We start from the raw sequence: 27,721 nt of genomic DNA, 5'->3' as shown, positions 1-27,721 counted from the left end.
TTTTCTAATTTCAGTAAAAAAAAAAATCCCCAACTAGTTTCCAAATCGGTTGCACCAATTTTTACTCTCATCAGGTGTGTATGGGAGTTCTCACTGTAAGTAAATTATGGTAACGTTGTATTATTGGTTAGTTGGTTGGTTGTGGGTTTTTTTTTTTTAATAAAAGCATATTCTTTAACACACATGATGTCCATGACGTTTAAACTAGAATATACCAAAATCCAAAGTAACTTTGCCTCTCATCTCACCCACGCTGTGGTTCAGAAGGCAGTTGGATAACTGAGAAGGTGATGACAGTGAAAATGACAGAGAAATAGAGGAATTAAAAGTTGTCTATTACTGTCAGCTATGAAAGATGGTATTTAGCTCAATGCGTATTCACTCCACTAATTTTTAATACTTGTACTTCTTTAAGATCATTTCTTATTTACCTTTGAGACTTTAAATTTTTTGCTTCACTTGTATTTTTTTATTCTGGCAACTTGTGATTCCCGTGATGCTCAGTGAGTGAGAGGAGTGTCTTGGCTTCCGCTCCCCCACCTTTCCTTTCCCATCCTGTCGGTAATGCATTTGCCTTCACACCATCAAGGCTGATTACATCTATAGTCTGTTCCATTACCCTAGTTAGGTCTTACACGCTGTAACTGTAAAGTGTGCAGGGTTTGGGGTTTTTTTTCTTGACAGCTTTATTGAAGTAATTTACATACCATAAAATTCAGCCCTGTCGAGTGTACGGTTCAGTGATCTAGTGAGTTTTCAGAGTCTGGCAGCCAGCCCTACAGTGTTAGAGCATTTCTATCACCTCCAAAATATCCATTGTGCCTATTTGTGGTCACTCCTTGTTCCCATGCCAGTCACAGCAACTCCTCATCTTTCCCTATATTTAGATAGTCTTTTCTGGACATTTCATTTAGACACATCATACAATATGTAGCCTTTCGTATCCAGCACTTTCACTTAGCATGCTGTCTTAGGGTTCATTCTCATTGTATCTTGTACCATTGCTCCATTCCTTTTATTGTTTTGTTTTGTTTTGATTTTTGGCTGCACTGGGTCTTCCTTGCTCTGCGTGGTCTTTCTCTAGTTGCCGTTAAGCAGAGGCTCTAGGGTCCTGGGGCTTCAGTGGTTGCAGCAGGAGGTCTCAGTAGTTGACCCACGGCTTGTGGAATCTTCCCCCACTAGGGATCAAACTAGTGTCCCCTGCAGGCAGGTTCTTTTTTTTTTTTTTTTTGCAGGCAGATTCTTTTTTTTTTTTTTTTTTTTAGAGGCAGATTCTTAAACACTGCACCACCAGGGGAGCCCTCATTTCTTTTAGTGTTAACAGCATTCCATTGTATGGATAGACCACATATTGTTTATCTGTTTATCCATTCACCAGTTGATAGACACCTGGATTGTTTTCAAATATATAATGCTGCTGTGCACTTTGGCAGTCAAGCCAGTCTTTGTGTGACTTACCTTTTCATTTCTCTTGGGTAGATAGCCTAGTAGTAGAATTGCTGTGCTTCAAACTCCCAGTGGTTAAGACTCCAAGCTTCCAATGCAGGGGGCACAAGTTTGATCCCTGGTTGAGGAACTAGGATCCCATATTCCTTGAAGCCAAAATAAATAAATACATATTTTTTTTAAAAAAAAAGAATTGTTGGATTTCATGGTAAATTTATATTTCACTTTTTTTTTTTAAATGTTCAACTTTTATAGAAACTGTTTTCCAAAGAGGCTTTACCATTTTACATTCCCATCAGCAGTGTATATGGGTCCCAGGTTCTCCCTGTCTTCAGCAATCTTTTGGACAGCAGCCATTCTAGAGGGCATGAAGTGGCATCTCACTGTGGTTTTAATTTGCATTTCCTTCACGACTAATGAATTTGAGCATCTTTTCATGTGCTTATTACTATGCTAAGTCGCTTCAGTTATGCTGACTCTTTGCGATCCCCTGGACTGTAGCCAGCCAGGCTCCTCTGTCCACGAGATACTCCAGACAAGAGTACTAGAGTGACTTGCCATGGCCTCCTTCAGGGGATTTTCCCGAGGGATCGAACCCATGTCTCTTGCATTAGCAGGTGGGTTCTTTACGACTAGTGCCAGCTGGGAAGCCCGCATTTGCTTATTAGTCCTTTGTCTTTCTTCTTTGGTGAAATGTCTATTCAAATCTTTTGTCAGTTTTTAAATTGATTTGTCACATTATTGAATTTTAAGTGTTCTGTATATATTCTAGATTCAAGTCTTTTATCAAGCATGTGATATACAAATATTTTCTGCCAATCTGTAGCTTGTCTTTTATTTTCTTAATAATGTCTTTTGAAGTACAAAGGTTTAAAATTTTGATAATGTTTAATTAATCCATTTTTTCTTTTATAAATCATACTTTTGGTATTATATCCAAGAAATCTTTTCTTTTTAATCTTTATTTATTTGGCTGCATCAGGTCTTAGTTGCAACATGTGGGATCTCTAGTTGTGGCCCACAGGCTTAGTTGCTCTGAGGCATGTGCAATCTTAGGGATTGAACTCATGTACTCTGTATTGCAAGGTGGATTCTTAACTTCTGGGCCACCAGGAAAGTCCATGCCACTCCACTTTTGACTGCTGTGTACATCATTTCACATCTCTGGGCCTCAGTTTCCTCATGTGACAATCAATGGGAATAATACAGAAGCCACAAAAGATCATCCCCTATCAGTTCCTGGGTTTGAAGTTCTGTCTCTTCTGGCCTACACTGTGCTATAATATTTTTTTTTCCTTTAAATGCACTGCTAACATTTAAAATTCAGGTGATTTCACATAAAGACATGGATTTCTAGTCTCTTGACAAACTGGAAGATGTGGCCAAACTAGGCCCACCTTCCTACTGGGCAGTAAGTCAGCCAGAATGAGCGCTGGCACAGCCTCCACGCTGGGCTCTTCTCTCCGGACTGACAGAGGCTCCACCACTCCCTGCTGGCTTGCACCCTGTCCACCTCACTTAGAGGCAGAACCCCAGGCGGCGCTAGTGGTAAAGAACCTGCTTGCTAACACAGGAGGCAGAGGAGACGTGGGTTCCATGCTTGGGTCGGGAAGATCCCCTGGAGGAAAGCATGGCAGCCCACACTGTATTCTTGCCTGGAAAATCCCATGGATGGAGGAACCTGGCGGGTTACAGTCCATAAGGTCACAAAGTGTTTTGGACGTGACTTAGCAAGCACGCAGCACAGGACCAGCTGTTGTCATTGTGAGGCCAGCCAGGGGCGGTGGTGTGAGTGGGGACTCAGATCCATGCCTTGCTCCAGTCACCAGCTCATGCTACCCCAGGCTTGCCTTCACCCAGAAGAGGTGCCTTTAAAAAAAAATCTACCTAAAGACTCTTACAGGCCAGTACAGGCCCTGATTATCTATATCTCAGTCTTCCTTCTTGAAGGAGAAGGCATGCCAAATCTTTGTACATGCAAATAATTCTAAAGAGCGAGAAATTTTCAATCTTGTTTTTTGGGGTTTTTTTGTTTGTTTGTTTGGCTATAATTCCCTGTGCTGTACAGTATACCCTTGTTGCTTATATATTTCATTTGTTTTTAATTTTTTATTTATTTGGCTGCATGCATGCATGCTGAGTCGCTTCAGTTGTGTCCAACTCTTGGCAAACCTATGGACTCCAGCCCGCCAGTTTCCTTTATCCGTGGGATTCTCCAAGCAAGAATATTGGAGTGGGTTGCCATGCCCTCTTCCAGGGGATCTTCCCAACCCAGGGATCAAATCTGCCTCTCTACATTGGCAGGTGGGCTCTTTACCACTAACACCACCTGGAAAGCCTTTATTTGCCTTCACTGGGTCCCAGTTGCAGCAGCATATGAACTCTTAGTTGGGGCATATGGGGTCTAGTTCCCTGAGCAGGAATTTAACCCAGGCCCCCTGCATTGGGAGCTCAGGGTCTTAGCCACCGAACCACCAGAGAAGTCTCAATCTTGTTTCTTGATGATATTTCTGTAACCATTTGTGGTAGGTTAGGAACAACACTGGCAGGACTTCCCTCCCTGACAGTCCAATGATTAGGACTGGGCGCTTTCACTGCTGAGGGCTCAGGTTCAACCCCAGGTTGGGGAACTAAGATCCTACAAGTAGCACAGTGTGGCCAAAAATAAAATAAAATAGAGACAACACCGGCACCACCGTTCAAGAGTAAAGTGTTAAAATTGATAAGGGAGAATGTCAGGAAGAGGAAAATCTCTCCAAGGCATGAAATGGAAGCCATTCTGCCTAAAATTGAAAAGATTGACCATATAAGGTTCTAGCAAGTGCAGCTGTCATACACTGTTGATGGGAGTGCACAGTCATGCTGAAAAAAATGATTGGGCGTGTTCTCATAAAGAACATGTGATCCAAGAATTCCAGTCCTACATATTTACTCGTGAGAAATGAAAACATATGTCCAGACAACCACTTGAATGTGAATGTTTGTAGAAGCTTTATTCATAACAGCCTCAAGCTGGAAACAATCCAAATGTCCGTCATGCTGAGTGAGTAAACAGATTGTGGTTTATCTGTTCAATGGAATACTACTCAGTGATAAACAGGCGTGAACTGGCGATTAATACAGCAATGATGTGGCTGAATCACACAATGTTCTGCTGAAGGAAAGAAGACACAGGGGTGCATCCTAGGGTTATCACTCAGGGTCCATTCCAGAGACTGAAACCACACAGTAATTTGAAAGGAGGATGTTTAATATACAGATTTATTCATCATAGCAGGGGATTAGAGTTAGAAGGAGTAGCTCCTGAGAAATAAAGAGTATGGTAAAGAATATAAAATGGCAAATACAGGGAGCAGCCTCTACCCCTAACAGCTAAGATAGAGAGCTTGAGAACGGTGTCACCTCCAGACTGTCCTTGGCAGTCCCAGAAACCCTCATGCTTCGGGGGGTTTGGGGTTTTTTTTAACATCTATTTGTATTTATTTGGCCATGCCAGGTCTTAGCTGTGGCATGCAGGATCTAGTTCCCTGACCAGGGATTGAACCCTGGATCCCTGCATTGGGAGCATGGAGCCTTAAGCCACAGGACCACCAGGGAAGCCCCCAGACCCTGATGCTTTGGGAGACCACTTGGACATTGTTCCCTAAAGGGCAAAGGAGTCCCTCTGGTGCTCCGGCTGTGGAACTTGCTGGAAATCCATCCTCTGGAACTTGCCGGAAGTCGGTCCTTTAAGGATGCTAGGGAAAACAGTTCACAAGGAAGTGTCTCACCAGAGGCACTCAGCCAAGAAACTAGCTGAGGTGGGTACCAGGGCAAGGTGCTGGCTGAGGGGTGCTCCTCACTGCCAGGCACTGGAGAAGCCTACACCCTTGTGACTGCCTTTGGGGAACCGCGTCTGGAAGTTAGAAGCAAAAGTCTTGCCTCCTGCAACACCTCTCTGGCTCCCTCTACTGGAAAACTTTAGCATGGCAGCCGGCGAAGGAAGAAGATATAAATGCCTGAACTCCAGTTTCTCAACTTGGAGCTGTGAGGCAGTAAATTGGTAACGGGCACACCATATGATTCCACTTATATGAAACTCTAGAAAAGAAAACTTCTAGTGACAAAAAGCAAATTAGTGGTTGGGGTGGAGGTGGGAAAGAGTAAACATTCTAGAGTAACAGAAATGTCTCCCCTCTTGTTTATGAGGATGGTTGTACAGTTACATACAGTTGTTAAAACACAGACTGTACACTTGAAATGTATGCATTTTATTGGATGTAAATTAGACATCTGTGAATGTGTTCTTTTTAATTTTTAAAAATTTCTGGGAAATAGGACTCTTGGGCAAATATAAATGGAATATATGCACGCGTGCACACACCGCAGAAAGTGAAAGTCGCTCAGTCATGTCCGACTGTTTGCAACCCCATAGACTATACAGTCCATGGAATTCTCCAGGCCAGAATACTGGAGTGGGTAGCCATTCCCTTCTCCAGGGGATCTTCCCAAACCAGGGATCGAACCCAGGTCTACCCTCATTTCGGGTGGATCCTTTACCAGCTGAGCTACCAGGGAAGAACGGCAGAAACGTGCCCCAAATCCCACCGCTGAGATTCCCTCACTTATCCCAGTACATACACTGTATCTCCATGAAGTGCTGCTGGAGGTAATTCCTGCCTTTGGCTTGGTGGCTTGTTCATGCATTCTCCCTGAGGAGTTCAAGTTCAATATGGGTGCCCTAGGTAGTTGGCAAGAGTTTTGAAAGGGAGATGAGTTGGACATGTGCCCACCCACCTCTCCCATTTCCCTTCTCCCCAAGGGAGATCCACAAAGGGCATCTCACTAGGTTCAGATTACCAAATCTTCATCCAAAGAGTGAAATCCTATTAGTTCTTGTATGACATTGGGTCTTATTTATTCCTTGAGTCCCAGACATGATTAAGGATATTTCTCCTTCACTGCTCACATCCAGCCCTTGAGATAGAATAATTATTCATATGGGCATATGTTTACAGACAAGAAAACTGAGGCTCAGAGGCCAGCAACAAGCCAAAGTGATGGCCTGCCCAAGCAAAGGCAGAACCAGATTTATTTTTTTCAGCTGTGCTGAGTCTTTGTTGCTGGTCTGGCTTTTCTCTAATTGCAACGAGCAGGGACTACTCTCTAGTTGAGACATTCGGGCTTCTCCTTGCAGTGGTTTCTCGTTGCAGAGCATGGGCTTAGTTGTTCCAAGGCATCTGGGATGTTCCCTGCTCAGGGACTGAACCCATGTCTCCTGCCTTGGCAGGTGGCTTCTTTACCTTTGAGCCACCAGGGAAGCCCAGAACCCAGATTTGAACCTGAATTATCTGCCTCCATAGTGGGAGCTCCTGACCACCAGCTGTCCTGCTGGGAGCAGCAGCCTAGAGTCCTGGAAACCCTCAGCCACTCCCTGCCCCCAGCACAGGGTCCTAATAGGCTTTACTGATATTGAGTCTTTGCAGTCGAGTCTTTTCTATCCCCATGATTGTATTCTGAAAAAATTCAGGCATACAGAAATGCTCAAATAATTATACCGTGATTCCTAAGATAGGGAGACAAAGACAAAGACCTATGTATTTTTTTAGAATGATACTGAAACATTACCATTCATAGCAACTGTCTGTCCAGTATTCCAAATTCATAAAACAAAAGTTAGTGACATGACACTTCAAGTACAAAAATGTATAAATACCACAGCAAGTACAGTCATCCATTTATAAATATACAAAGGTTGGGACTTCCCTGGTGGTTCAGCAGTTAAAACCCTGCAATCCTACTACAGGGGACAAAGGTTTGATCCCTAGTGGGGGAACTAAAGATCTTGTATGCTGCATGGCCCAGCCAAAAAAAATTGATAAATAATAAATAAGCAATGGTTGCACCTAAGTTATCCCAATATATTATTAGCTGATTATATTATTATCAAATTATCAATATATTAACAAATCATAAAAGTAATTTCGAAATCGATGGAAGTATACTTGCTAAATTAATAAAGATAAAATTAACAAAGTTAAGGAAGAAAATTAGCCAAGTAAAAATGACGCTATAGGGCTTCCCAGTGGCGTGGTGGTAAAGAATCCGTCTGCCAATGTAGGAGACACAGATTCGATTTCTGATCCAGGAAGATTCCACATGCCTCCAGACAACTAAGCCCGAATGTCACAACTATGGAGCCTGTGCTGTAGAGCCTGGGAGCTGCGACTACTGAAACCCCCGAGCCCTAGAGCACTCTGCAACTAGAGGAAAGCCCGAGCAGCAGTGGAGACCCAGCACAGCCAGAAATAAGAATAATAAATAAAATTATTTTCAGAAACGCTATATAAAATGAAGATAGTTTAATGAATCATGAGCTGTGAAAATGAAATAATACGATTTGACCTTCATCAAGAGTGACTACTCGGAAAAGTGTGCAGCTAGCCGGAGATACCACGTGGAGATGAGGAACTGCTTGGGGAATTCCCAGCCAGAGTCCCCTGGTCCAGCACTCAGCAGAGGCGTGACGAACTTTCAGAAGATGACCGAGTGTCATGCTCTGCCTGAGGACCACGGCACAAGAGCCCCTGAGAACTACATGACTGAGCCCAGTTAGTCCCCAGGACCATCAAAAATAATCATAAAATAATGCTTATTATACCATGGCAATGGTTTTACCACTGAGTCATAGGGGTATTTTTGTGCAAAATTTTCCAGTCACTCTAAAAAGGCCCTACACGATTCAAGGAACCGCCGAGGGAAGAGAGAAGCTACCTCTTAATAGTTTCAGGGGTTCTTGAATTTAAAAATAATCCTTTCGTGGTCACTTTCGGCAGCACATATATACTAAAATTGGAAGGATACAGAGAAGACTAGCATGCCCCCTGGGCAAGGATGACTCATGTATTTGTGAAGCAGCCTGCCTGGTGGCTGATGGTAAAGAATCTGCCTGCAATGCAGGAGACCCAGGTTCCGTCCCTGAATGGGGACTATCACCTAGAGAAGGGAATGGCAACCCAGTCCAATATTCTTGCCTGGAGAATTCCATGGACAGAGGAGCCTGGCGGGCTACACAGTTCATGGGGTAGCAAAAAGTCGGACGTGACGGAGCAACTGACACTTTCACTTTTTAAAATCATCATCATCGTCCTCATCCTATTTTTTGTTTGATAACTTTGCAGAGAGCCTTTTGGACATCTTTTGGTTCCTTTCCATGGACTACCATCTCTGCTTTTATTGTTATTATTGTTTCCAGTAAACCTGTTCTAGAAAGTGTACAAACTATACAGCCTGATGAATTTTCACAAATGAACACACATGTAACCCGACTTTAGATCAAGAAACAGGAAGGAAAAAAACACAACTTTCAAATGAGTACCTCTGCCCAGATGGGACTTTTTTTAAAACTTATTTTATTGAAATATAATTGATTTAAGAAAAAAATGAAAGCAAAAAAAAGAGAGAATATAGTTGATTTTATGATGTTGGGTTAATTTCTGCTGTATAGCAAAGTGGTTCAGTTATACATACATACACCGTCTTTTTCATATTCCTTTCCATTATGGCTTATCCCAGGATATTGAACATAGTTTTCTGTGCTACACATTATAACCTTGGTTTTTTTTTTAATATTTTTAAAAAATTTATGTATTATTTATTTGGCTGCACTGGGTCTTAGTTGCAGCATGTGGGATCTAGTTCCCTGACCAGGAATCAAACTCAGGTCCCCTGCATTGGGAGCACAAAGACAGTCCATGGACCGCCAGGGAAATCCCAGGATCTTGTTTATCCATTCTATTTATAAGAGTTTGCATCTGCTAATCCCAAACTCTCAGTCCCGCCTTCCCTCATTCCCCTCCCCTTTGGCAACCACGGTCTGTTCTCTATGTCTGTTTCTGTTTTATAGATAAGTTCACTTGTGTTATATTTTAGATTCCACATATAAGTGATATTACATGGTAAATGTCTCTTACTTCACTTAGTATAATAATCTCTAGGTCTACCTATGTTGCTGCAAATGACATTATTTCATTCTTTTTTTATGACTGAGTAGTATTCAATTGTATATATGGACCACATCTTTATCCATTCCAAATGGAGCTTTTAATCCTGCCTGGGATTCTCTTGGCCATCATCTGTGAGTAGTACCTGTCCCCTGAAATACAAGTCACTGACCGTCATTACATTTAGCAAGTGCTGCATAAAAGACCACTCAAAATGCAGAGACTTAAAACAATACCCATCCCTTTATTATTCTGATGGCTCTGGGACTGACTGGGCTCAGCTAAGCAATTCTCGGGGGCTCTTGTGCAAGTCCCATCAGGCAGTGATTGGGGCTGGGTCATCTGAGGGCTCATTAATTTCCCTGTCTAGCACCTGGATTGTCGTTGTTGTTGTTCAGTTGCTAAGTCGTGTCCAACTCTTTTTCGACCCCAGTAGCCCACCAGGCTTCTCTGTCCATGGAATTCTCCAGGCAAGAAAACTGGAGTGGGTTGCCATTCCCTCCTCCAGGGGAACTTCCTCACCCAGGGATCGAACCTGGGTCTCTTGCATTGGCAGGTGGATTCTTTACCACTGAGCCACCAGCACCTAGGATGGGAAGACCCAAACAGCTGAGGCTCCCCAAGCATATATATATCTCTTCCTGTGGTCTCTCCACTGTGACGGCTTCAGGACAGCCAGACTCACAGGGTGACTCAGGCGGTGGTGTGCTGGAACTGGTTCACACCAGATCCTGGGAGCGCGTTGTGCACAGCGGTTTCCAACTCCAAAGTTCAGAGACATCATGTTGGTAGCTTGCCATCAGCCATGGACAGTATATTCACACCACAGAAATCAGCAAATGCTACAATCCCTAAATCCAAAAGCTCTGAAAACCATGTCCCCCAACCGGGGATCAAACCTGCCTACCCTGATTGGAAGGCAAAGTCTCAACCACAGGACGCCCAGGGAAGTCCAAGAGCCTGTTGTTAAACATTTGGGAGCATGCCACTGGACTCATGGCTCCCCAGGCATGCACCCCCAGACAACACAACCTCCACAACCCCTTAACGACGTCACTTCTGTGATGCTCTGAAAAGGTGAAGCAGTCCCAAAGACCTGCCCATGTCAAAGGGAGGGATGTGAATGGAGAATGGTCAAGTCCTGAAAAAGAGCACATCAGATTGGATACGTTGTTATAGCCACTTGGGGAAGATGTCTGCTGTGCGTCACAGGTCCCTGGAAACTGAATACCAGTATCATCCCCCAGTCACTGTGACAACCAATATGATTATCCTCCCCGCCAAACACACACAGACACACACACACACATCCAAACACCCTGGCAGCAGGCAGTGACCTGCCATTCTGACCCAGCCAGTAGCTGGCATTCAGCTGGGTTGGACATGGTGGCTACAAGGCACCTGATGGTCCTCAGGAGAGCATCACAGATAAGCATTTTGAATACCCAGGGCTCAGACAGTACATCACTTGAAAGTCCTTGCTCCCCAGTGAAGTCTGGCTGCCCTTGTGGTGTGAGGGGACCACTCTCAGTTCCAGAAATCCCCCACTCACCAGCAATCGGCACATTCCTAAGGAGAACTGACCCAGGGAACTAGGTTCTGGTGAGTTTCATGTCCATGCTGGGCAAGCTGGTAGACCCACTTGTAAACTGCAGCTAATTATTAATGCAACTAATAACCACCTGGGGGCAAAATACACCCTGGTCTCTAAAGCCAGTCTCCACAACTTCGGTTCTCTGTTGTGGGGGCAAAGCGGAGTTAAGTTTTGTGCCATGTCCACAGGCCGCTTGCCTGATACAGGCTTAATTCTTACCAAGACCTTAATCAATTTATTTCAAAATAGTAACAGCTGACATGAATCGAGCACTTACTGGCACTAGATGATATAACAAGCATTAGATCATTGAAGGCTCTTAACCCAGGGCAACCTCCGAGAATCATTTTGGCCATTAAAACACAATGATGGAATTCAGTGCAATGATGCAGCTTAAATGCTCAGCACAGTGGTTTAGGAAGGGCCCAATAAATGTCACCAGATGGAAATATCATAGCTAAATGGTTGCTCGTCATCTTTTTATGGTGTGTAATAATAATAGCAACTAACATAATTTAGTGTCAAATATATTAATATCACTTTTATTTACGAGATACCGGAGGTTATTTCTTGAGTGCTTTACCAATATTAATTCATTTCATTCTCACAACAACCCTATGGAGGAAGTATGGTTAACACCCTCATTTTCAGAAGAAGAAAGTGAGGCACACAAAAAGATGAAGAGATTTGCCCTTGAGCCAAGAGGCTTAGCTGGGACTCAACCCAGGCTGGCTGGACTCAGGAATCAGCATTTCATCACTCAGCTCTTTTGCCAAGGTGTTTTGTTTTGTTTTAAATAAAGGTGTTTCATTTTGTTATGCCTCAGTTTCCTCATCTGTGAAGTGGGTTTCTGATGTGACAGTCTGTTCATTCAGTCACTTAATATCTCTTTATTGAACACTTATTATGTGTCACACACTGGTGTGGACACTGGTGTGCAGTGTGCAAACTCAGCAGCAATTCTGCCCTCGTAGTGATTGTTACAATGTGGCTAGGGGAACAGACAATACAGAAGAGTGACTTGATTAAGTAAATTATATCAATATATGGGCTTCCCTGGTGGCTCAGGTGGTAAAGAATCCACCTATACTTATGTGTGTGGTGTGATAAGAGTGTTAGAAAAGAATAAAGTAAGGAAAGGGGAAGGAGAAGTAGGTGATGGTCTTGAGGCCCTGAAATTGTAAATATGGTGGCCAGAGACAGTCTCGTGGAGAAGTTGAGCCAAGGTTTGAAGGAAGTGTGGAGATGAGCAAAGAAGTACTCTGGATCTAGGTGATGAAAACAGCCTGTGCAAAGACTCTGAGGTATGGAGGCTGGTTTGGCTGGGGCAGAGTGAGTAAGGGGAAATGAGGGCAGGGAGATGACGAGCGCTGATCACGTGGGGCTTGTGGGCCACAGAGAGCCCCTTTCTCTGACCCTGATTAGGTGGAGCCCAGCAGGGCTCTGAGCAGGCAGGGACTGGACCCAAACTCAGGTGTTCACACCTGTCCTGGCTGCTTGCGGGAAACAGGCTGTTGGGGAAAGGAGCAGGGAGACAGCGATGGTCCAGGTGACAGGTGATGAGAGTGGATGAGATCCCCAAGGGAGTGAGTACTGATGGAGAAGAGAAGAGGTTCAAAGACTAATCCCTGACCCTGAGATCAGAGGAAGGAGGAAGAAACAGCCAAGGAGACTGACTGGGAGGCACCAGGCAGCCAGAAGGGGTCCAGAGGGATGTGGTGGCTCAGAGAAGTGAAGAGTGAAGAGAGAGCGACTCCTGCGTCAGGCGCTGTTAAGAGGTCAAGCAAAGTGAAGACTGAGTGAACAGTGACTATTGGTTCAGCACCAAGGGAGGTCACTGGTGGGTGGCCTTGACATTTCAGGGTAGAGAAGGAGGGGCTTCCCTGGTGGCTCAGGGAATCTGCCTGCAATGCTGCAGACCCAGGTTCTTTTTTTTTTTTTTTTTTTTTCAGTGGGTTTTGTCATACATTGATGTGAATCAGCCATAAAGTTACACGAATTCCCCATCCCACACGAATTCCCCATTCCCCATCCCACCTCCCTCTCCACCCGATTCCTCTGGATCTTCCCAGCCCAACAGGCCCGAGCACTTGACTCATGCCTCCCACCTGGGCTGGTGGTCTGTTTCACCACAGATAATATACATGCTGTTCTTTCGAAACATCCCACCCTCCCCTTCTCCCACAGAGTTCAAAAGTCTGTTCTGTACTTCTGCGTCTCTTCTTCTGCCCTGCATATAGGGCCATCGTTACCATCTTTCTAAATTCCGTATATATGTGTTAGTATACTGTAATGGTCTTTATCTTTCTGGCTCACCTCACTCTGTATAATGGGCTCCAGTTTCATCCATCTCATTAGAACTGATTCAAATGAATTCTTTTTAACGGCTGAGTAATATTCCATGGTGTATATGTACCACAGCTTCCTTATCCATTCATCTGCTGATGGGCATCTAGGTTGCTTCCATGTCCTGGCTATTATAAACAGTGCTGCAATGAACATTGGGGTGCACGTGTCTCTTTCAGATCTGGTTTCCTCAGTGTGTATGCCCAGAAGTGGTATTGCTGGCAGACCCAGGTTCAATCCCTGGGTCAGGTAGATCCCCTGGAGAAGGGAATGGCTACCCACTCTAGTATTCTTGCCTGGAGAATTCCATGGACAGAGGAGCCTGGTAGGCTACAGTTCATGAGGTTGCAAAGAGTCGGACACAACTGAGCGATTATCATTTTAAGGAGGGCAAAGCCTGATTAGAGAAGGTATGGGTGAGAACATCAGTAGACCATATGGAGGCAGTGTGACAACTTTTTGGAGAAGTTTTACTATAAACAGGACCAAAGAAATGGGGTCATAGCTGGAAAGGGAGATGGAATCAAGAGTATTTTCATTCGTTTTCATATGAGATGACTCTGTGTGGGCTGATGAGAATGACTCAGTTCAGAGAGGGAAGCTGAAGGTGCAGCAGAGAGAGAGGAGAACTACGAGACAGTGGCCCGGAATGGGCACAGTTATGGGGGAAAAGCAGAGGGCAGGGAGGGTCTATGGGGTAGTGGGGGTCTGTGGACATTCACTTTCTATCGATTTTCCTGCAAAACAGGAGGGAGTTTCATGGTGGTCCAGAGGTTAGGACTCTGTGCTTCCACCCCTTCAGGGGGAACTAACTAAGAACCTGCATGTCGCATCACGAAGCCAAAAATAAATAAGAAGAAGCAAGGAAAGAGTGAAAAGGTGGAAGGAAGTGTGATGTGTTGGAGGTTAGGGGGGGAGGTGTGAAATAGCTATCTATAGAGAGGAAGAGCTAGTGGATAAGAGAAATGTAATCTGATTGCCAGACAGCACTGCAGACACGCTTGAGCGTCAAGTTCACAAGCTTGAAGTGGAGCCGGCCAGTGGAGTTGAGCCTTGTTCTTCAGCTGCTTTAAACCGTGTGAGTACAGGCACAGGTAAGTGGAGGGCTTGGATTCAACCAGGTCACGCGTGGGAGGAAGCCAGAGGAGGCCAGGGTGTATGCAAAGAAATGTTTTCAATGATTAACCGAGGAAGTTAAGCTGGATAAAGAAGAATTGAGAATTGATGGGGTGCGGGGGCAGTGAAAAAGAGGTAGGGATAAAGGATGGGCGATCACAGTGGGTTGGCAGGACTGTGGAGGGTCTAGGGAGCTGGAGGGAGAGAGCTGGAAGGAGAGGAGGTGATGACTGGAGAGTGAGAAGCCTGAGATGGAGGCTCTGAAGAGGCCATTGTTACTGAGACAAGCGTAGGTGCAACCAGAGGAAAGAGGGGCTAGGAGGACAGCTGGTCAGGGAATGAGAGGCCCAGATGGTAGAAGGAAGGATCATCAACCTGGATGTGGAAATCACCCAGAATGTTGATAAGAGCAACCTGAGTGGCAATGAGCCTAGAGCTAAAATCATGGAGAAGTGATGAGTAGTCATCTGGGTCACCAGATGATGCTGACAAGGTGACAAACGATAAACCCTGATGAGCTGGGGCGTGTGGGGAGGACGGAGGGAAATGATCTGAAAACAGCTCCAAGGAGCAAGATGCACCCACTTGGAAGGGTCACAGGACAGGTGGGTTCTGGTTAGAACAAGAAGGTGACAAGAATGTTCAGCGAAAAGATTGAGGAAATGGATTTTGCTGAAGGATAGGTCATGGATTCCAAAGGCCAGAGAGTTGGGACACCTGGGGGATGGAGCGGAAATGGTTTCCCTCTCGGTGGGTTTTTCTCATAGGTCTTCAGTGAGCGTACGGTCATAGGTAAGGTGCTCAGCCTGACCCAAGTGCACCGGCCAGAGCAGGAAGCCGTGGTTAGCAGCCCTCGTGGGGTCATGATCAGGCTTTGGGGTTTGTTGCTCAAGGGGGAAAGATGGGGAGAAACCGGTCGCCGTCTAGAGCCAAGTGGCAGGAACTAGATGCCGAGTTTCTTGGAGCTGGCAGCCTCCCGGTCACCCGTGTACCTGGTGAGGTCACGGTCAAGCCGCGGAGGACTTGCATCCTGGAAGGAGAGCTGGAGGGAGGCCAGGCTGCCCTAACCCGCCGACTCCTCTCTATCTGCAGGACTCTGGCGGCCGGCGATGGGCGCCCGGCCCTCGCGGCGGCGGCGGCCGCCCGCGGAGCCGCCCATAGCCTTGGACGCGCTGCCCCCGGAGCTGCTCGTGCAGGTGCTGAGCCACGTGCCCCCGCGCGCGTTGGTGATGCGCTGCCGCCCGGTGTGCCGCGCCTGGCGCGACGTGGTGGACGGGCCCACCGTCTGGCTGCTACGGCTGGCCCGCGACCGCAGCGCGGAGGGCCGCGCGCTCTATGCGGTGGCCCAGCGCTGCCCGCCCAACAGCGAGGATGAGGAGGAGTTCCCGCTCTGCGCCCTGGCGCGCTACTGCCTGAGAGCGCCCCTAGGCCGCAACCTCATCTTCAACTCCTGCGGAGAGCGTGGGTGCCGGGGGTGGGGCCGGGGGCGGGGCGGGATGGGCGGGCGGGGCCAGGAGCCAGGGGACGTGGTCCTTGAGAAACTGGGTGGGCGAGGCCAGGGGGGAGCTGGGGAAGGGAGGAGTGGGAGGAGCCAGGGACCGTGGGTAGTGGTGTTCAGTCGCTCACTCCTGTCCAACTGTTTGCGGTCCCATGGACCGCAGAACGCCAGGCCTCCCTGTCCTTCATCATCTCCGGAGCTTGCTCAAACTCATGTCCATTGAGTCGGTGATGCCATCCAAACATCTCGTCTTACGACGTCCCCTTCTCCTCCTACCTTCAACCTTTCCCAGCATCAGGGTCTCTTCCAATGAGTCGGCTTTTCGCATCAGGTGGCCAAAGTATTGAAATGTCAGTGGAGAGAGTACAGATTGGTCGGCAAGACAGAGGAGAAGGCACCAAGGGGCGGAGCCGTGGCAGAGGCGACGCTCTGCTGGAATTGTAGACTCAGGTGTTGTTCAGTCACAAAGTCGTGTCCAACTCATTGCGACCCCAGGGACTGCAGCACACCAGGCTTCCCTGTCCTTCACCATCTCCTGGAATTTGCTCAAACCTGAGTCGGTGTCGCTATCCAACCATCTCATCCACTGTCGTCCCCTTCTCCTCCTGCCCTCAAGCTTTCCAAGCATCAGGGTTTTCCCGGTGAGTTGACTCGTCCCATTAGGTGGCCAAAGTATTGCAGCTTCAACATCAGTCCTTCCAGTGAATATTCAGGGTTGATTTCCTTTAGGATTGACTGATTTGATCTTCTTGCAGCCCAAGGGATTCTCAAGAGTCTTCCCCAGCACCACAATTCGAAAACATGAAATCTTCAGCACTCAGCCTTCTTTATGGTCCAACTCTCACATCCATACGTGATTACTGGAAAAACCATAGCTTTGACTATATGACCTTTGTCAGAAAAGTGATGTCTCTGCTTTTTAATACACATAGCTTTTCTTCCAAGGAGCAAGCGTCTTTTAATTTCCTGGCTATAATCACCATCCATGGTGATTTTGGAGCCCAAGAAAACAAAATCTGCCACTGTTTCCACTTTTCCCCATTTATTTGCTAGGAAATGATGGGACTGGATGCCATGATCTTCGTTTTTTTTTAATGTTGAGTTTTAAGCCAGCTTATTCACTCTCCTCTTTCACTCGCATCAAAAGGCTCTTTAGTTCCTCTTCGCTTTTTGCCATTAGAGTGGTATCATCTGCATATCAGAGGTTGTTGATATTTCTCCCAGAAATCTTGATTCCAGCTTGTGATTCATCCAACCCAGCATTTCACATGATGTGCTCTGTATAGAAGTTAAGTAAGCAGGGTGACAATATACAGCCTTGATGTACTCTTTTCCCAGTTTTGAACCAGTCTGTTGTTTCATGTCTGGTTCTAACTGTTGCTTCTTAACCTGCATACACGTTTCTAAGGAGGCAGGTAAAGTGGTCTGGTATTCCCATCTTTTTATAATTTTCACTGTTTGTTGTGATCCACACAGTCAAAGGCTTTAGTGTAGTCAATGAAGCAGAAGTAGATGTTTTTCTGGAATTCCCTTGCTTTTTCTATGATCCACTGGGTGTTGGCAATTTGATCTCTGGTTCCTCTGCCTTTTCTATCCAGCTTGTATATCTGAAAGTTTTTGGTTCACATACTGTTGAGGCCTCACTTGAGGGATTTTGAGCATTACCTTGATAGCTTGTGAGTAGAGTGGATTGTGCAGTACAATTGTGTGGGACGATTGTGCGGTAGTTTGAACATTAACTTTGGCAATGCTCTTCTTTGGGATTGGAATGAAAACTGACCTTTTCCAGTCCTGTGGCCACTGCTGAGTTTTCCAAATTTGCTCACATAATGAGTGCAGCACTTTAACGGCATCATCTTTTAGGATTTGAATTAGCTCAGCTAGAATTCCGTCACCTCCACTAGCTTTGTTCATAGTGATGCTTCCTAAGGGCCATTTGACTTCACACTCCAGATGTCTGGCTCTGAGTGACCACACCATTGTGGTTGTCCCAGTCATTAAGACCCTTTTTTGTATATTTCTTCTGTGTATTCTTGCCACCTCCTCTTAATCACTTTTGCTTCTATTAGGTCTTTATGGTTTCTGTCCCATCCTTGAATGAAATGTGCCCTTGGTATCCAAATTTCTTGAAGAGACCTCTAGTCTTTTCTATTCTATTGTTTTCCTCTATTTCTTTGCATTGGTCACTTAAAAAAGGCTTTCTTACCTCACCTTGCTGTTCTTTGGTACTCTGCATTCAAATAGGTATCTTTCCCTTTCTCCTGTGCGTTTCACTTCTCTTCTCCTCTAAGCTCAGACAACCACTTTGCCTTCTTTCATTTCTTTTTGTTTGGGATGGTTATGGTCACTACTTCCTGTACAATATTACAAACCTCCATCCATAGTTCTCTGTCTACCAGATCTAATCCTTTGAATCTATTCATCACCTCCACTATAATCATAAGGGATTTGATTTAGGTCGTGCCTACATGGTCTAGTGGTTTTCCCTACTTTCTTCAATTTTGCAATAAGGAGCTGATGATCTGAGTTACAGTCAGCTCCAGGTCTTGTTTTTGCTGATTGCCAAAAGCTTCTTCATCTTCCGCTGCAAAGAATATAATCAGTCTGATTTCGGCATTGACCATCTTGTGATGTCCATGTGTAGAGTCTTCTCTTGTGTTGTTGGAAGAGGGTGTTTGCCACTGGACCACTGGGGACGTCCCCTCAGCTCAGTGGGCGGTGGTTAAAGAGGGCAGGGCCGGGGAGGGCTGGGGAGAAACCGATTGGGCGCTGACAGGGGGCGGAGCTTGCATAGAAACATCAGGCGCTGACAGGGGGCGGAGCTTGCATAGAAACATCAGGCCGTTTTGAGAGGCTGTGGGAAGGGGAACTGAGTAAATGGGCGGGGTCAAGGCTGGAGGATCCCAGAGGTAGCATCCCCGGGAGGGGCCAGAATTAAAGCCCAGTGGTTCAAGAGATTTAAGAGAGGCAGGGCAGGGTACTGAGCCGAGGGAGGCTGAGAAGCTGAGTGGATGCACCCAGCTGAGTGAGGCGGTCGGGGCGGGGGGGGGGGGGGGGGGGGGAGGGGTGTGTGGGGGGGGTCCACAAATGCTGCCTGCTGGGAGGGAGGGGCCGGTGGACAGAGCACAGTAGGTAGTGGCCGGGGCAAGCTGGAGCGCGAATCCCTCGTGTTTAACCCTATTATATCCCACAGAGGGCTTCAGAGGCTGGGAGGTGGAGCACGGCGGGAATGGCTGGGCCGTGGAAAAGAACCTCATAATGATGCCGGGCGCTCCTTCCCAGACCTGCTTCGTGACTTCGTTCGAGTGAGTGGCCTTTGATCACTGGGGCGAGGGAGGGGGAACCCTACCCTACGGTCCTCATCCTCACCCTCACCCACTTTCACACTCTCCTTCCCATATGCATGTATTCAGTCATTCGACTAATAATTGTTAGGCTTTTGAATTCCCTCTTTTGTCAGTTACCTGTTCCTATTTTTAATACTTTATTTATTTAGTTGGCTGCATCAGGGCTTAGTTGCGGCATACAAACTCTCAGTTGCAGCATGTGGATCTAGTTCCCTGACCAGGGAACGAACCCAGGTCCCCTGCACTGGGAGCATGGAGCCTTAGCCACTGGACTATCAGGGAAGTCCCTGCCTGTTCCTATTTTTATTAAGGTTGATGTCTTATTCTCGTTGATATACAAGAATTCCTTGTATATTCTAGATGTCAGTTCCTTCTCCATTCTGGATGTTACATAAAATCTCCCACTCTACTATGTGAATTAAGTGTGTCCTTGGCATTCTTTGTTATTTTCATATGATCAAATTCATCTTTTTGCTTTAGAATTTGTTTTTTAAATTTTGTTTAAAAAAATCCTTCCCTCCCCTTAGATCCTAACAGTGTTCTCTTCTACTTTTTTCTAGTAACCTCATAGTTTTATCTTTTACATTTAGATCTTTAATCCACCTTTGAATGTGATGTTCGGTAAGGATCCAGTTTTTTGTTTTTCCCTCTATACACTGAGCCAGTTTTCCCAACACCATGTACTAAAGAATCCTTCCTTTCCCCATGGAATGTCAGCACCATCTCTATCGTTTATGAAGTTCCCATACATAGCTTGCAGAAGGAAATGGCAACCCACTCCCGTATTCTTGCCTGGAGAATCCCAAGGACAGAGGAGCCTAGTGGGCTGCCGTCTGTGGGGTCGCACAGAGTCGGACACGACTGAAGTGACTTAGCAGCAGCAGCAGCATACATAGCTAAATCTGTCCTTGAGCATTCTGTTCTGGTCAGTTTATCAGTTCTCATGATAAATCACTATTTCTGTTATTATGGCACATTGAAATTCAAGAAGGACTGTTTACAAAGGTACAGACAACACAAGAGATACTGCAGGACCCTAGGCTAGGGGGAAGGGACATTATCACCCCTAGGCCTGGCAGGGGTAAGGGAGGAAACAGTTATCGAAACATGATGACAGAGAAAGCTGGGAGGAGAGAGCACTGTGGAGAGGGTCCTTTCTTGGAGAGACACAAAGTCCCACTATGATCCCTTGGGAGGGAGCCAGGAGAATAAATACTCTGATTCCACTCTCTGCTCCCTTCTATCTCCTGCTAAAGCTTCCCATTGACTGACCCAACAGGAAGTAGAGGGGAAGGGAGACCCTTCCATACAGGCAACACAATCTTAGACGGGGGGGTGGGGGGGGGCTCTTGGATCATGAGAAGACCTCAGAACTCTCTCTCAGCTGTCCACTATGGTGTGCCTCTGCTTGCATTCATGTTCTAGTCCCCACAAATATAAGGGGCAAGCCTGCATACGGCCCAGCCTCCTAGCGGCCACAGCAGAGTGAATGATGGAGCGGAATCTGAGAGGCCAACGGGGATGCCCACCGCCCATCATACGTCTTGTCTGGTAGAGCAGCCCTAAGGGGCTGCTTCAGACAGAGTAGTCAGGGGAGGCTTCCAGGAGGAGGTGTTTTCTGGGCTGTGATTTGAATGATGGAACTCTTGGCCCTCCACCGCGCATTATCCCCCTCTTCCTAGATGGTGCTTTAAGAGGCAGCTCGTGGACTTGGTGATGGAAGGGGTGTGGCAGGAGTTGCTCGACAGCGCCCAGATCGAGATCTGTGTGGCCGACTGGTGAGTGAAGAGTGGCAACCTGCCCGCACCCCCACCCCGGTGGAGGCGGCAGTTCTACAGAAGGGGCTCATCTCACACCCTGTCACCCCCACGGGCTGGCACTGCTCCTGAGTCCCCTTCACAGCGAGGCTGAAAGAAGGGAAGCTACGCTCTCAAAGTAGCAGAGCCAGGGAGGGACGGACTTTTGGCGAGCCCAGGCTCTGGCTCCACCCCAGGAATACCCAGGCTCCTCCCCCAGGCTCTGGCTCCACCCCAGGAACACCCAGGCTCCTCCCCCAAATTCTGGCTCCACCCCCAGGAACACCCAGGCTCCTCCTCCAGGCTCTGGCTCCACTTCAGGGGCACCTAGGCTCCTCCCCCTAGGTTCCCAGGCCTGGCATCATCAAAGTTCCTGGAGGTCAGAGATCTAAGTGGGTAGCAGTGACGTGAAGGCTCACCACCACCTGGCAGGTGGGGTGCCCGGGAGAACTGCGGCTGCATCTACCGGCTTCGGGTCCGCCTCCTGGACGTGTATGAAAATGAAGTGGTCAAGTTCTCGGCCTCACCCAACCCGGTCCTTCAGTGGACTGAGAGAGGCTGCCGACAGGTGGGTCCAGACCGCCTTCCACACCACCCTTGACCTGTCCAGAGGCAGACGCACTTTTCACCCTGCTCAAATTCGGTTCTCAGTTCTCAGCACCACTATCTGTATCTATAATAACAACAGCTAACAATTATTGAGCCCTTATTACAGGCCTGTCCAAAAGTTTTACCCATTAATTCTTTAGCACAATGGCCTAGTTATTCAATAGACATTTATTGAGCACCTACTGTGTACTGGGAACTGCTGTAGTTGCTTGGAATGCAGTGGTGAACCAAAATCCTTGCTCCATCACCATTCTACAGTTGGGGAAACTGAGGGGTGGAAGTGACACCCAAACTCACCCTAAAGCATGCAGGGCTTGATTCAAAGCCACAATGACTCCTGAGCCTAAGCTGTCACGGTCATCATACCTCATTTATCAAAGTAACCGTTTAGGTGGTCTTCTGGTTAAATTCCTGATCTCCTCCCTCCAACACCAACCCAACACACAGACTCAGCATCTAGAAAGCTATTAAAAAGTGAATCCAAAAAAAAAAAAAAAGTGAGTCAGACCACGGATTTCACCTGCCTATAACCATCCCACGGATACATCTCAGAACAAAAGCCAATATCCTATTATGCAGTTATGAAAAGGAGTGAAGTACACATTCACACTTCAACATAGGTGAGCCATGGAAACATTGTGCTAAATGAAAGAGGTCAGACACAAAGGCCACATATTGTATATAGCATTTATAGGAAATTTCCAGAATAAGCAAAGCCATAGAGACACATGCAAAGAGCCGACTCACTGGAAAAGGCTGATGCTGGGAAAGACTGAGGGCAGGAGGAGAAAGGGGCGACAAAGGATGAGAGGGTTGGATGGCATCACCAAGTCAATGGACATGAGTTCAGCAAACTCCAGGAGATAGTTAAAGACAGGGAAGCCTGACAAGCTGCAGTCCATGGGGTTGCAGAGTCAGACACGACTTAGTGACTGAACAACATAGAGACAAAAAGCAGGTAGATTAGTGGTTGCCAGAGGACAGAGGGAGGGAAGAATTGGAAATGACAGCTAGTGGATTTGAGGTTTTTTCCTGGGCTGATGAGATGTTCCAGATTTAGATAGTGGTGATGGTTACATAACATTACAAATATGCCAAAAAAAAAAAAAAAATACAGAATTGCAGTCTTAAATGGTACATGTTAGGTGAATTTGATTTCAGCTCAATTTTAAAAATTACAAAAGATAAAAAGCCAGAAGCAAGGGACTTCCCTGTGGTTAAGACTCTGTGCTTCCACTACAGGAGGCATAAGTTCCATCCCAGGTGGGGAACTAAGATCCTAACAAGCCAAGTGGCATGGCCCCAAAAAATTAAAAGCCAGAAGCCAAAGTCCTTCTGGGGCCCATCTCAAATGCCCCACACAATCTGCCCACTGCCTCCTTGACCCCATTTCCTACTTCTCTCACTCTGCTCGAGGCACGCCACCTCAGGGCTTTTGCACCATTCCTCCGTCTGGACCACTCTTCCTCCAGATCCCCACCTCCACCAGGTCTCTGCTCAAATGTCATCTCAGTGCAGCCCTTGCTTACTCATTTTACAACCCCACCCACTTGCAGAATTTCCTCCGCCCTATCCCCCTTCTGTCTTCAGCGTCAGAGTCTAGACTCAGCTTCACCAGATTTTTTTTTTGCAGCAATGGGTCTTCATTGCTGCACGAAGGCTTTTCTCTAGTTGCAGCGAGCGGGGGTTACTCTCCAGTTACAGTGCACAGACCTCTCACAGCAGTGGCTTCTTTTGCTGCAGAGGACAGACTCTAGGGTGTGTGGGTTCAGCAGCAGCAGCACACGGGCTTAGTTGCTCCAGGGCATGTGGGATCTTCCCAGACCTGGGGCCGAACCCGTGTCCCCTGCCTTGGCAGGCAGATTCTTAACCACTGGACTAGAAGGAAGTCCCAGGATGAGCTCTTTGGGCTGCTTTCTTCGTTGCTATATCCCCAGCGCCTGGAGCAGGGTCAGATGATGGTGACGATCTGTCAAGGAGGCAGAGGAAGAGGAGCCCCTGGAGTCTCACTCCCTCCCTCTCCTTCCTCACGCAGGTCTCCCACGTCTTTACCAACTTTGGCAAGGGTATCCGCTACGTGTCTTTTGAGCAGTATGGAAGAGACACGCGTTCCTGGGTGGGGCACTACGGCACCCTTGTGACCCACTCCAGTGTGAGGATCAGGATCCGCCTGTCCTAGCTAACCAGCCTGACCCGGCCTTCCAAGACAGACTGCCGTCTGCCGGACACTAACATCAATCAAGGGAGGCTTCTGCAGCCAGGAGCCAGAGGATGCCTGGGGAAAGCGGCGGGGAGGTCCCGTGTGGCCTGTTCCCGGCACTCTTCCAGTGAACCCCATTTGCTGCTGCTTCAGCCAAGTAACCAGGGATCCAACCAGGCTGGTCACTTGCTTCCCCAGGGCAGTGTCGAAGAGTAACTCAGAGACCTGTACTATCCTTGTAAATTTCTTTCTCACGTGTGTGGTTATCAGTTGATGGTGGTTTAGTCACCAAGTCGTGTCCAACTCTTGTGACCCCATGGACTGTAGCCCACCAGGTTCCTCTGTCCATGGGATTTCCCAGGCAAGAATACTGGAGTGGATTGCCATTTCCTTCTCCAGGGGATCTTCCTGACCCAGGGATCAAACCCACATCTCCTGCATTGCAGGTGGACTCTTTAGTGACTGAGCCATCAGAGAAATCCTATCAGTTGATGTATTAGTTGCTCAGTCGTGTCCGAGTCTTTGTGACCCCATGGACTGTAGCCCACCAGGCTTCTCCGTCCATGGGATTCTCCAGGTAAGAATACTGGAGTGGATCGCCATCCCCTTCTCCAGAGGATCTTCCCAACCCAGGGATCAAACCCACTGAGTCAAAAAAAAAAAAAAAGACCAAACCCTGGTTAAAAACAGAGGAATGCTGCTGACAATCCAGGACAAGGACTCTCGTCAGCATGTTTTGGGGGTAAGGCAATTGCTGGCAGGGAGCAGGGGTTGTCCTCGGGGGGACCAACAGGGGCCTCAAAGGGAACCCATTCTCTTGTTTGGGGGAATCTCTGGGACTCAGGAGTGGGGCCCATGCAAGCTCCTCCAGCACCGCACCCAACAGCATCTCTCCTCTGAGCCATACAGGTGCCATTTCTTTCAGAATTCCTAAGGCCCAGTCTGCACTGACCCCCAAACTGTATCCTCTACCCCCACCTCCTGCCCCTTCGTCGGGGCAGCCCGCCTTCTGCCAAGGCAACAGCCTCCTTTTCTCCACACTTGAGCGCACTTGGAGATGGACTGCGGAAGCAAGGCTCCGCTGGTGTCTCCCACTGTTTCCCTAGCTGAATGCAGCTGACAAGCTAGCTTAATAAAAAATTAGTGCAGAGTGTGAGGTGATGGGGGATTTTATCTGTAATTGATGTGCTTATCTGCCCCCAGCTCTGAAACTAAAAAGTTTTGTGGGATATTTCCAATAGTGAGAACCTCAGGTGTGCTAAATGCCATGCAAGAAGTGGGTGAGCTTCGAGAACACAGATATCTGGGCCACAAGGACTCAGCCAACAGCTGATCAGGTGATTAGGTGAGGTCCGCATCACTCTTGGTGCCATTTTCCAAGGAAGGAAATGGAGCCAGAGTGGGGAACAAATGTACCCGGAGTCACAGAACAAGGAAGAGGCAGAGGCAGGATTTGAATCCAGGTGTGTGTGTCTGAGCAGAGCTGTGCACACCATTCAATCCCACCAACACCCCTTTGTCGCCAACATTACAATTACTGCCACTTTTCAGATGAGGAAGCTTGACAGGAGGGCTTTCATGTCCAGGCTCTTGGCCTGAAGGAAGGGGAACTGAACCTCAGCGCAGCCCACCTGCACATAAAGCATATACACATAAAGCATCTGGTTTAATCTTCACCAAATCCAACAGAGGGGATACTGCCAGCGGAGCTATTTTTTTCTGGTGAAGGAAACTGAGGCCAGAGGGGATGTCCAGGTGCGAAGACCGCAAAGAGGGTGAATACCACGTAAGAAGGTTCAGGTCACAACCTTGAGGGCGGGGGTCTTTATTGCAACACCTCCCCAGTAGATGGCAGTACAGAGTCTCGTCCCAGCAGAAGCAGTTGCTGGTGCCAGCATGGAAGCCAAGGGTGTTGGGAGAGGGGTGCCCAGGACCCCAAGGGTCAGGGGTCCACTAGGCTGGGCTTTGAACGCAGACCAGTTACTTCTAGAGCTGGACTTGCTTCCTGAGGGCGCTGCAGGTGCACCGAAGGAAAGAAAGTTCTGCGTGATCACCCGCCCACCGGGTCCCCCAGAGTTACTTCTTCTTCTGTACGTGGCCACAGTCGTACTTCCCGCGCACGACCTTGAGCTTGACACCCGGCAGGTCCTGCGTGCGGCCACCCTGTACGAGGACCACGTGGTGCTCCTGCAGGCTGTGGCCCTCTCCAGGGATGAAGCAGACGGCCTCCCGGCCGGTGCTGAGCCTCACGCGGCAACACTTGCGGTTGGCTGAGTTGGGCTTCTTGGGCTTGCGGATAAAGGTGCGCAGGACCACGCCCTTCAGCTGTGGCCGGCCCTCCGTCGGGCCTGGTTTCGGAGGCGGAAACTTCGGGGGGCCCCGACGGTGTAGCTGGTTCAGGGTGGCCATGGGACGCGTGGTCCAAGGCCGGGGGACCAGAGCTAGGCCTGGAGAGACAACCAGGAGGGCGGAAGAGGGATTATTATCCCAGCGAACAGATAATAGCATCAGCCACTCGCTCTTTTGTTCGAGGAGCCGTTCCAAGCACTTCACGGGGCTCTATTTGTTTATGGCTGGGGGTACTCATGGCTGAGAGTAATAATACATTTATGGAGCAATCACCTGGTGTCAGGTTCTTTTTTAAGCATTTCGTAAGAGTTAACTCACAGGTTCACACTGTATTCTGTACTGTTCTATGCATCGTATCTACATTAACACACACCGCCCCACAGCAACCCTATGGGGGGGGGGCAGTCTCTGAGCATGTCACTCCTCCTCCTGTCACCCCACTCTCATCGCCATGAGCAGATTCTGTCAACTGAACCTTCACAGCTGATCGGAATCCCTTTCCTCCTCCACAGCATCCACCCTGGTCCTGTCTACCCTTGATTCCCACTGGACTCTCCTGTCCTCCCCCTCCTCCCAGGTCTCCCTGTTACTACTGTCTGCTCCCCACACGCAGCCAACGTTATCCAGTGGACACCTGGGTCAGATCACACTCCTCCCCTGCTCAGAGCCTCCATCTCAGTCAGGTGAAGAGCCAAATTCCCACCCAGGGGCGGCCCAAGCCCCCCACTTACCATAATTTAGGGACGTGCTAAGGCCACGGAGAAGGCCGGACCAAGACATCCCACCGCCTGCAGACTCCCTGTATTAGGGGGTAAGAGAAAGTGGCCTTCGTTGGGGTAGGGTCCAAATTCTCCCCAGCTCTCACTATTTGGTGAAGTGAAAATCACTCAGTGTCCGACTCTTTGTGACCCCATGGACTATACAAGCCATGGAATTCTCCAAGCCAGAATACAAGAGTGGGCAGCCTTTCCCTTCTCCAGGGGATCTTCCCAACCTAAGGATCGAACCTAGATGTTCCACACTGCAGGTGGTTTCTTTACCAGCTGAGCCACAATGGAAGCCCAAATTCTCCCCAACCCTCCCTATTTAGCTTTCCGGTTAAATCTAAACAATTTCCTCTACCGTATAACCGCAACCCCTAACGCTGCTAACAGAAAGTCCCTCCGTAAATTTAGGCTTGCACTGAATAGGCTCTCGGGGAGCCAACTGTCCCTGCTCACATACAGAAGAAAACGGGAACCTGAGGGGAGACTCCGGAGGTTTGGAGAACCCGAGCTCTGTAGACCTTACCGACCCTAGCCCGGTCCGCCGACACGCAGAAACCGCTCTAGCGCGATCTGGGGATTACCCTGGCAGTGATTGGCTGGTTCTGCCTCTCGTGTACACTGAAACAGCGGGAAACAGAGGACCATTGGACAATGATAGTGTCAATCTCGGG

The 27,721-nt window shown here is 47.9% G+C and overlaps 2 protein-coding genes and 1 non-coding gene across 7 annotated transcripts in view; 2 read left to right on the top strand and 1 right to left on the bottom strand.

Moving 5' to 3' along the window:
• The window catches only part of LOC136161315 (F-box only protein 17), a 31,023-nt gene extending 5,431 nt beyond the window's left edge, over nucleotides 1–25,592 (top strand). For 2 of the 3 annotated variants that reach the window (XM_065926057.1, XM_065926058.1), the window contains exons 2-7: nucleotides 14,352–14,462; nucleotides 15,577–15,945; nucleotides 19,176–19,287; nucleotides 21,012–21,107; nucleotides 21,558–21,693; nucleotides 23,770–25,592. In XM_065926057.1, coding sequence (XP_065782129.1) covers nucleotides 15,594–15,945; nucleotides 19,176–19,287; nucleotides 21,012–21,107; nucleotides 21,558–21,693; nucleotides 23,770–23,913 — 840 coding nt within the window. In that variant the 5' untranslated portion in view covers nucleotides 14,352–14,462; nucleotides 15,577–15,593 and the 3' untranslated portion in view covers nucleotides 23,914–25,592. The remainder of the gene's footprint in view (nucleotides 1–14,351; nucleotides 14,463–15,576; nucleotides 15,946–19,175; nucleotides 19,288–21,011; nucleotides 21,108–21,557; nucleotides 21,694–23,769) is intronic. The other variant, XM_065926059.1, reaches the window with a different exon arrangement.
• Nucleotides 8,245–8,354, top strand: LOC136162154 (U6 spliceosomal RNA). The gene has a single exon (XR_010661991.1). It is a non-coding gene; the product is annotated as a U6 spliceosomal RNA (small nuclear RNA).
• A 137-nt stretch (nucleotides 25,593–25,729) lies between the features above and the next one.
• Nucleotides 25,730–27,649, bottom strand: MRPS12 (mitochondrial ribosomal protein S12). Of its 3 annotated transcripts, none has more exons than XM_065926060.1 (3): nucleotides 27,574–27,649; nucleotides 27,015–27,082; nucleotides 25,730–26,381 (listed from the first exon to the last, which is right to left on the bottom strand). In XM_065926060.1, exons 2-3 carry the CDS (start codon nucleotides 27,061–27,063, stop codon nucleotides 26,011–26,013), a joined length of 420 nt encoding a protein of 139 aa, XP_065782132.1. In that variant the 5' UTR covers nucleotides 27,064–27,082; nucleotides 27,574–27,649; the 3' UTR covers nucleotides 25,730–26,010. The 3 variants fall into 3 exon arrangements, with proteins under 3 accessions (XP_065782132.1, XP_065782133.1, XP_065782134.1); XM_065926061.1 differs by having other exon boundaries at nucleotides 27,524–27,612; XM_065926062.1 differs by having other exon boundaries at nucleotides 27,578–27,599.
• Nucleotides 27,650–27,721: the final 72 nt, after the last annotated feature.

This window comes from Muntiacus reevesi, chromosome 2 (assembly GCF_963930625.1).
Source record: "Muntiacus reevesi chromosome 2, mMunRee1.1, whole genome shotgun sequence".
Taxonomy (NCBI): domain Eukaryota; kingdom Metazoa; phylum Chordata; class Mammalia; order Artiodactyla; family Cervidae; genus Muntiacus; species Muntiacus reevesi.
The sequence above is the reverse complement of the archived record's forward strand: the minus strand, read 5'-3'. Positions and strand labels throughout refer to the sequence as shown.

Excerpts from the sequence above, each read along its gene's own strand:
- MRPS12 (XM_065926060.1), bottom strand. The coding sequence starts at position 27,063 with ATGTCTTGGTCCGGCCTTCTCCGTGGCCTTAGCACGTCCCTAAATTAT. Across the intron at positions 26,382-27,014 it reads TAGCACGTCCCTAAATTATG|GCCTAGCTCTGGTCCCCCGG; the intron begins GTAAGTGGGGGG and ends TTGTCTCTCCAG.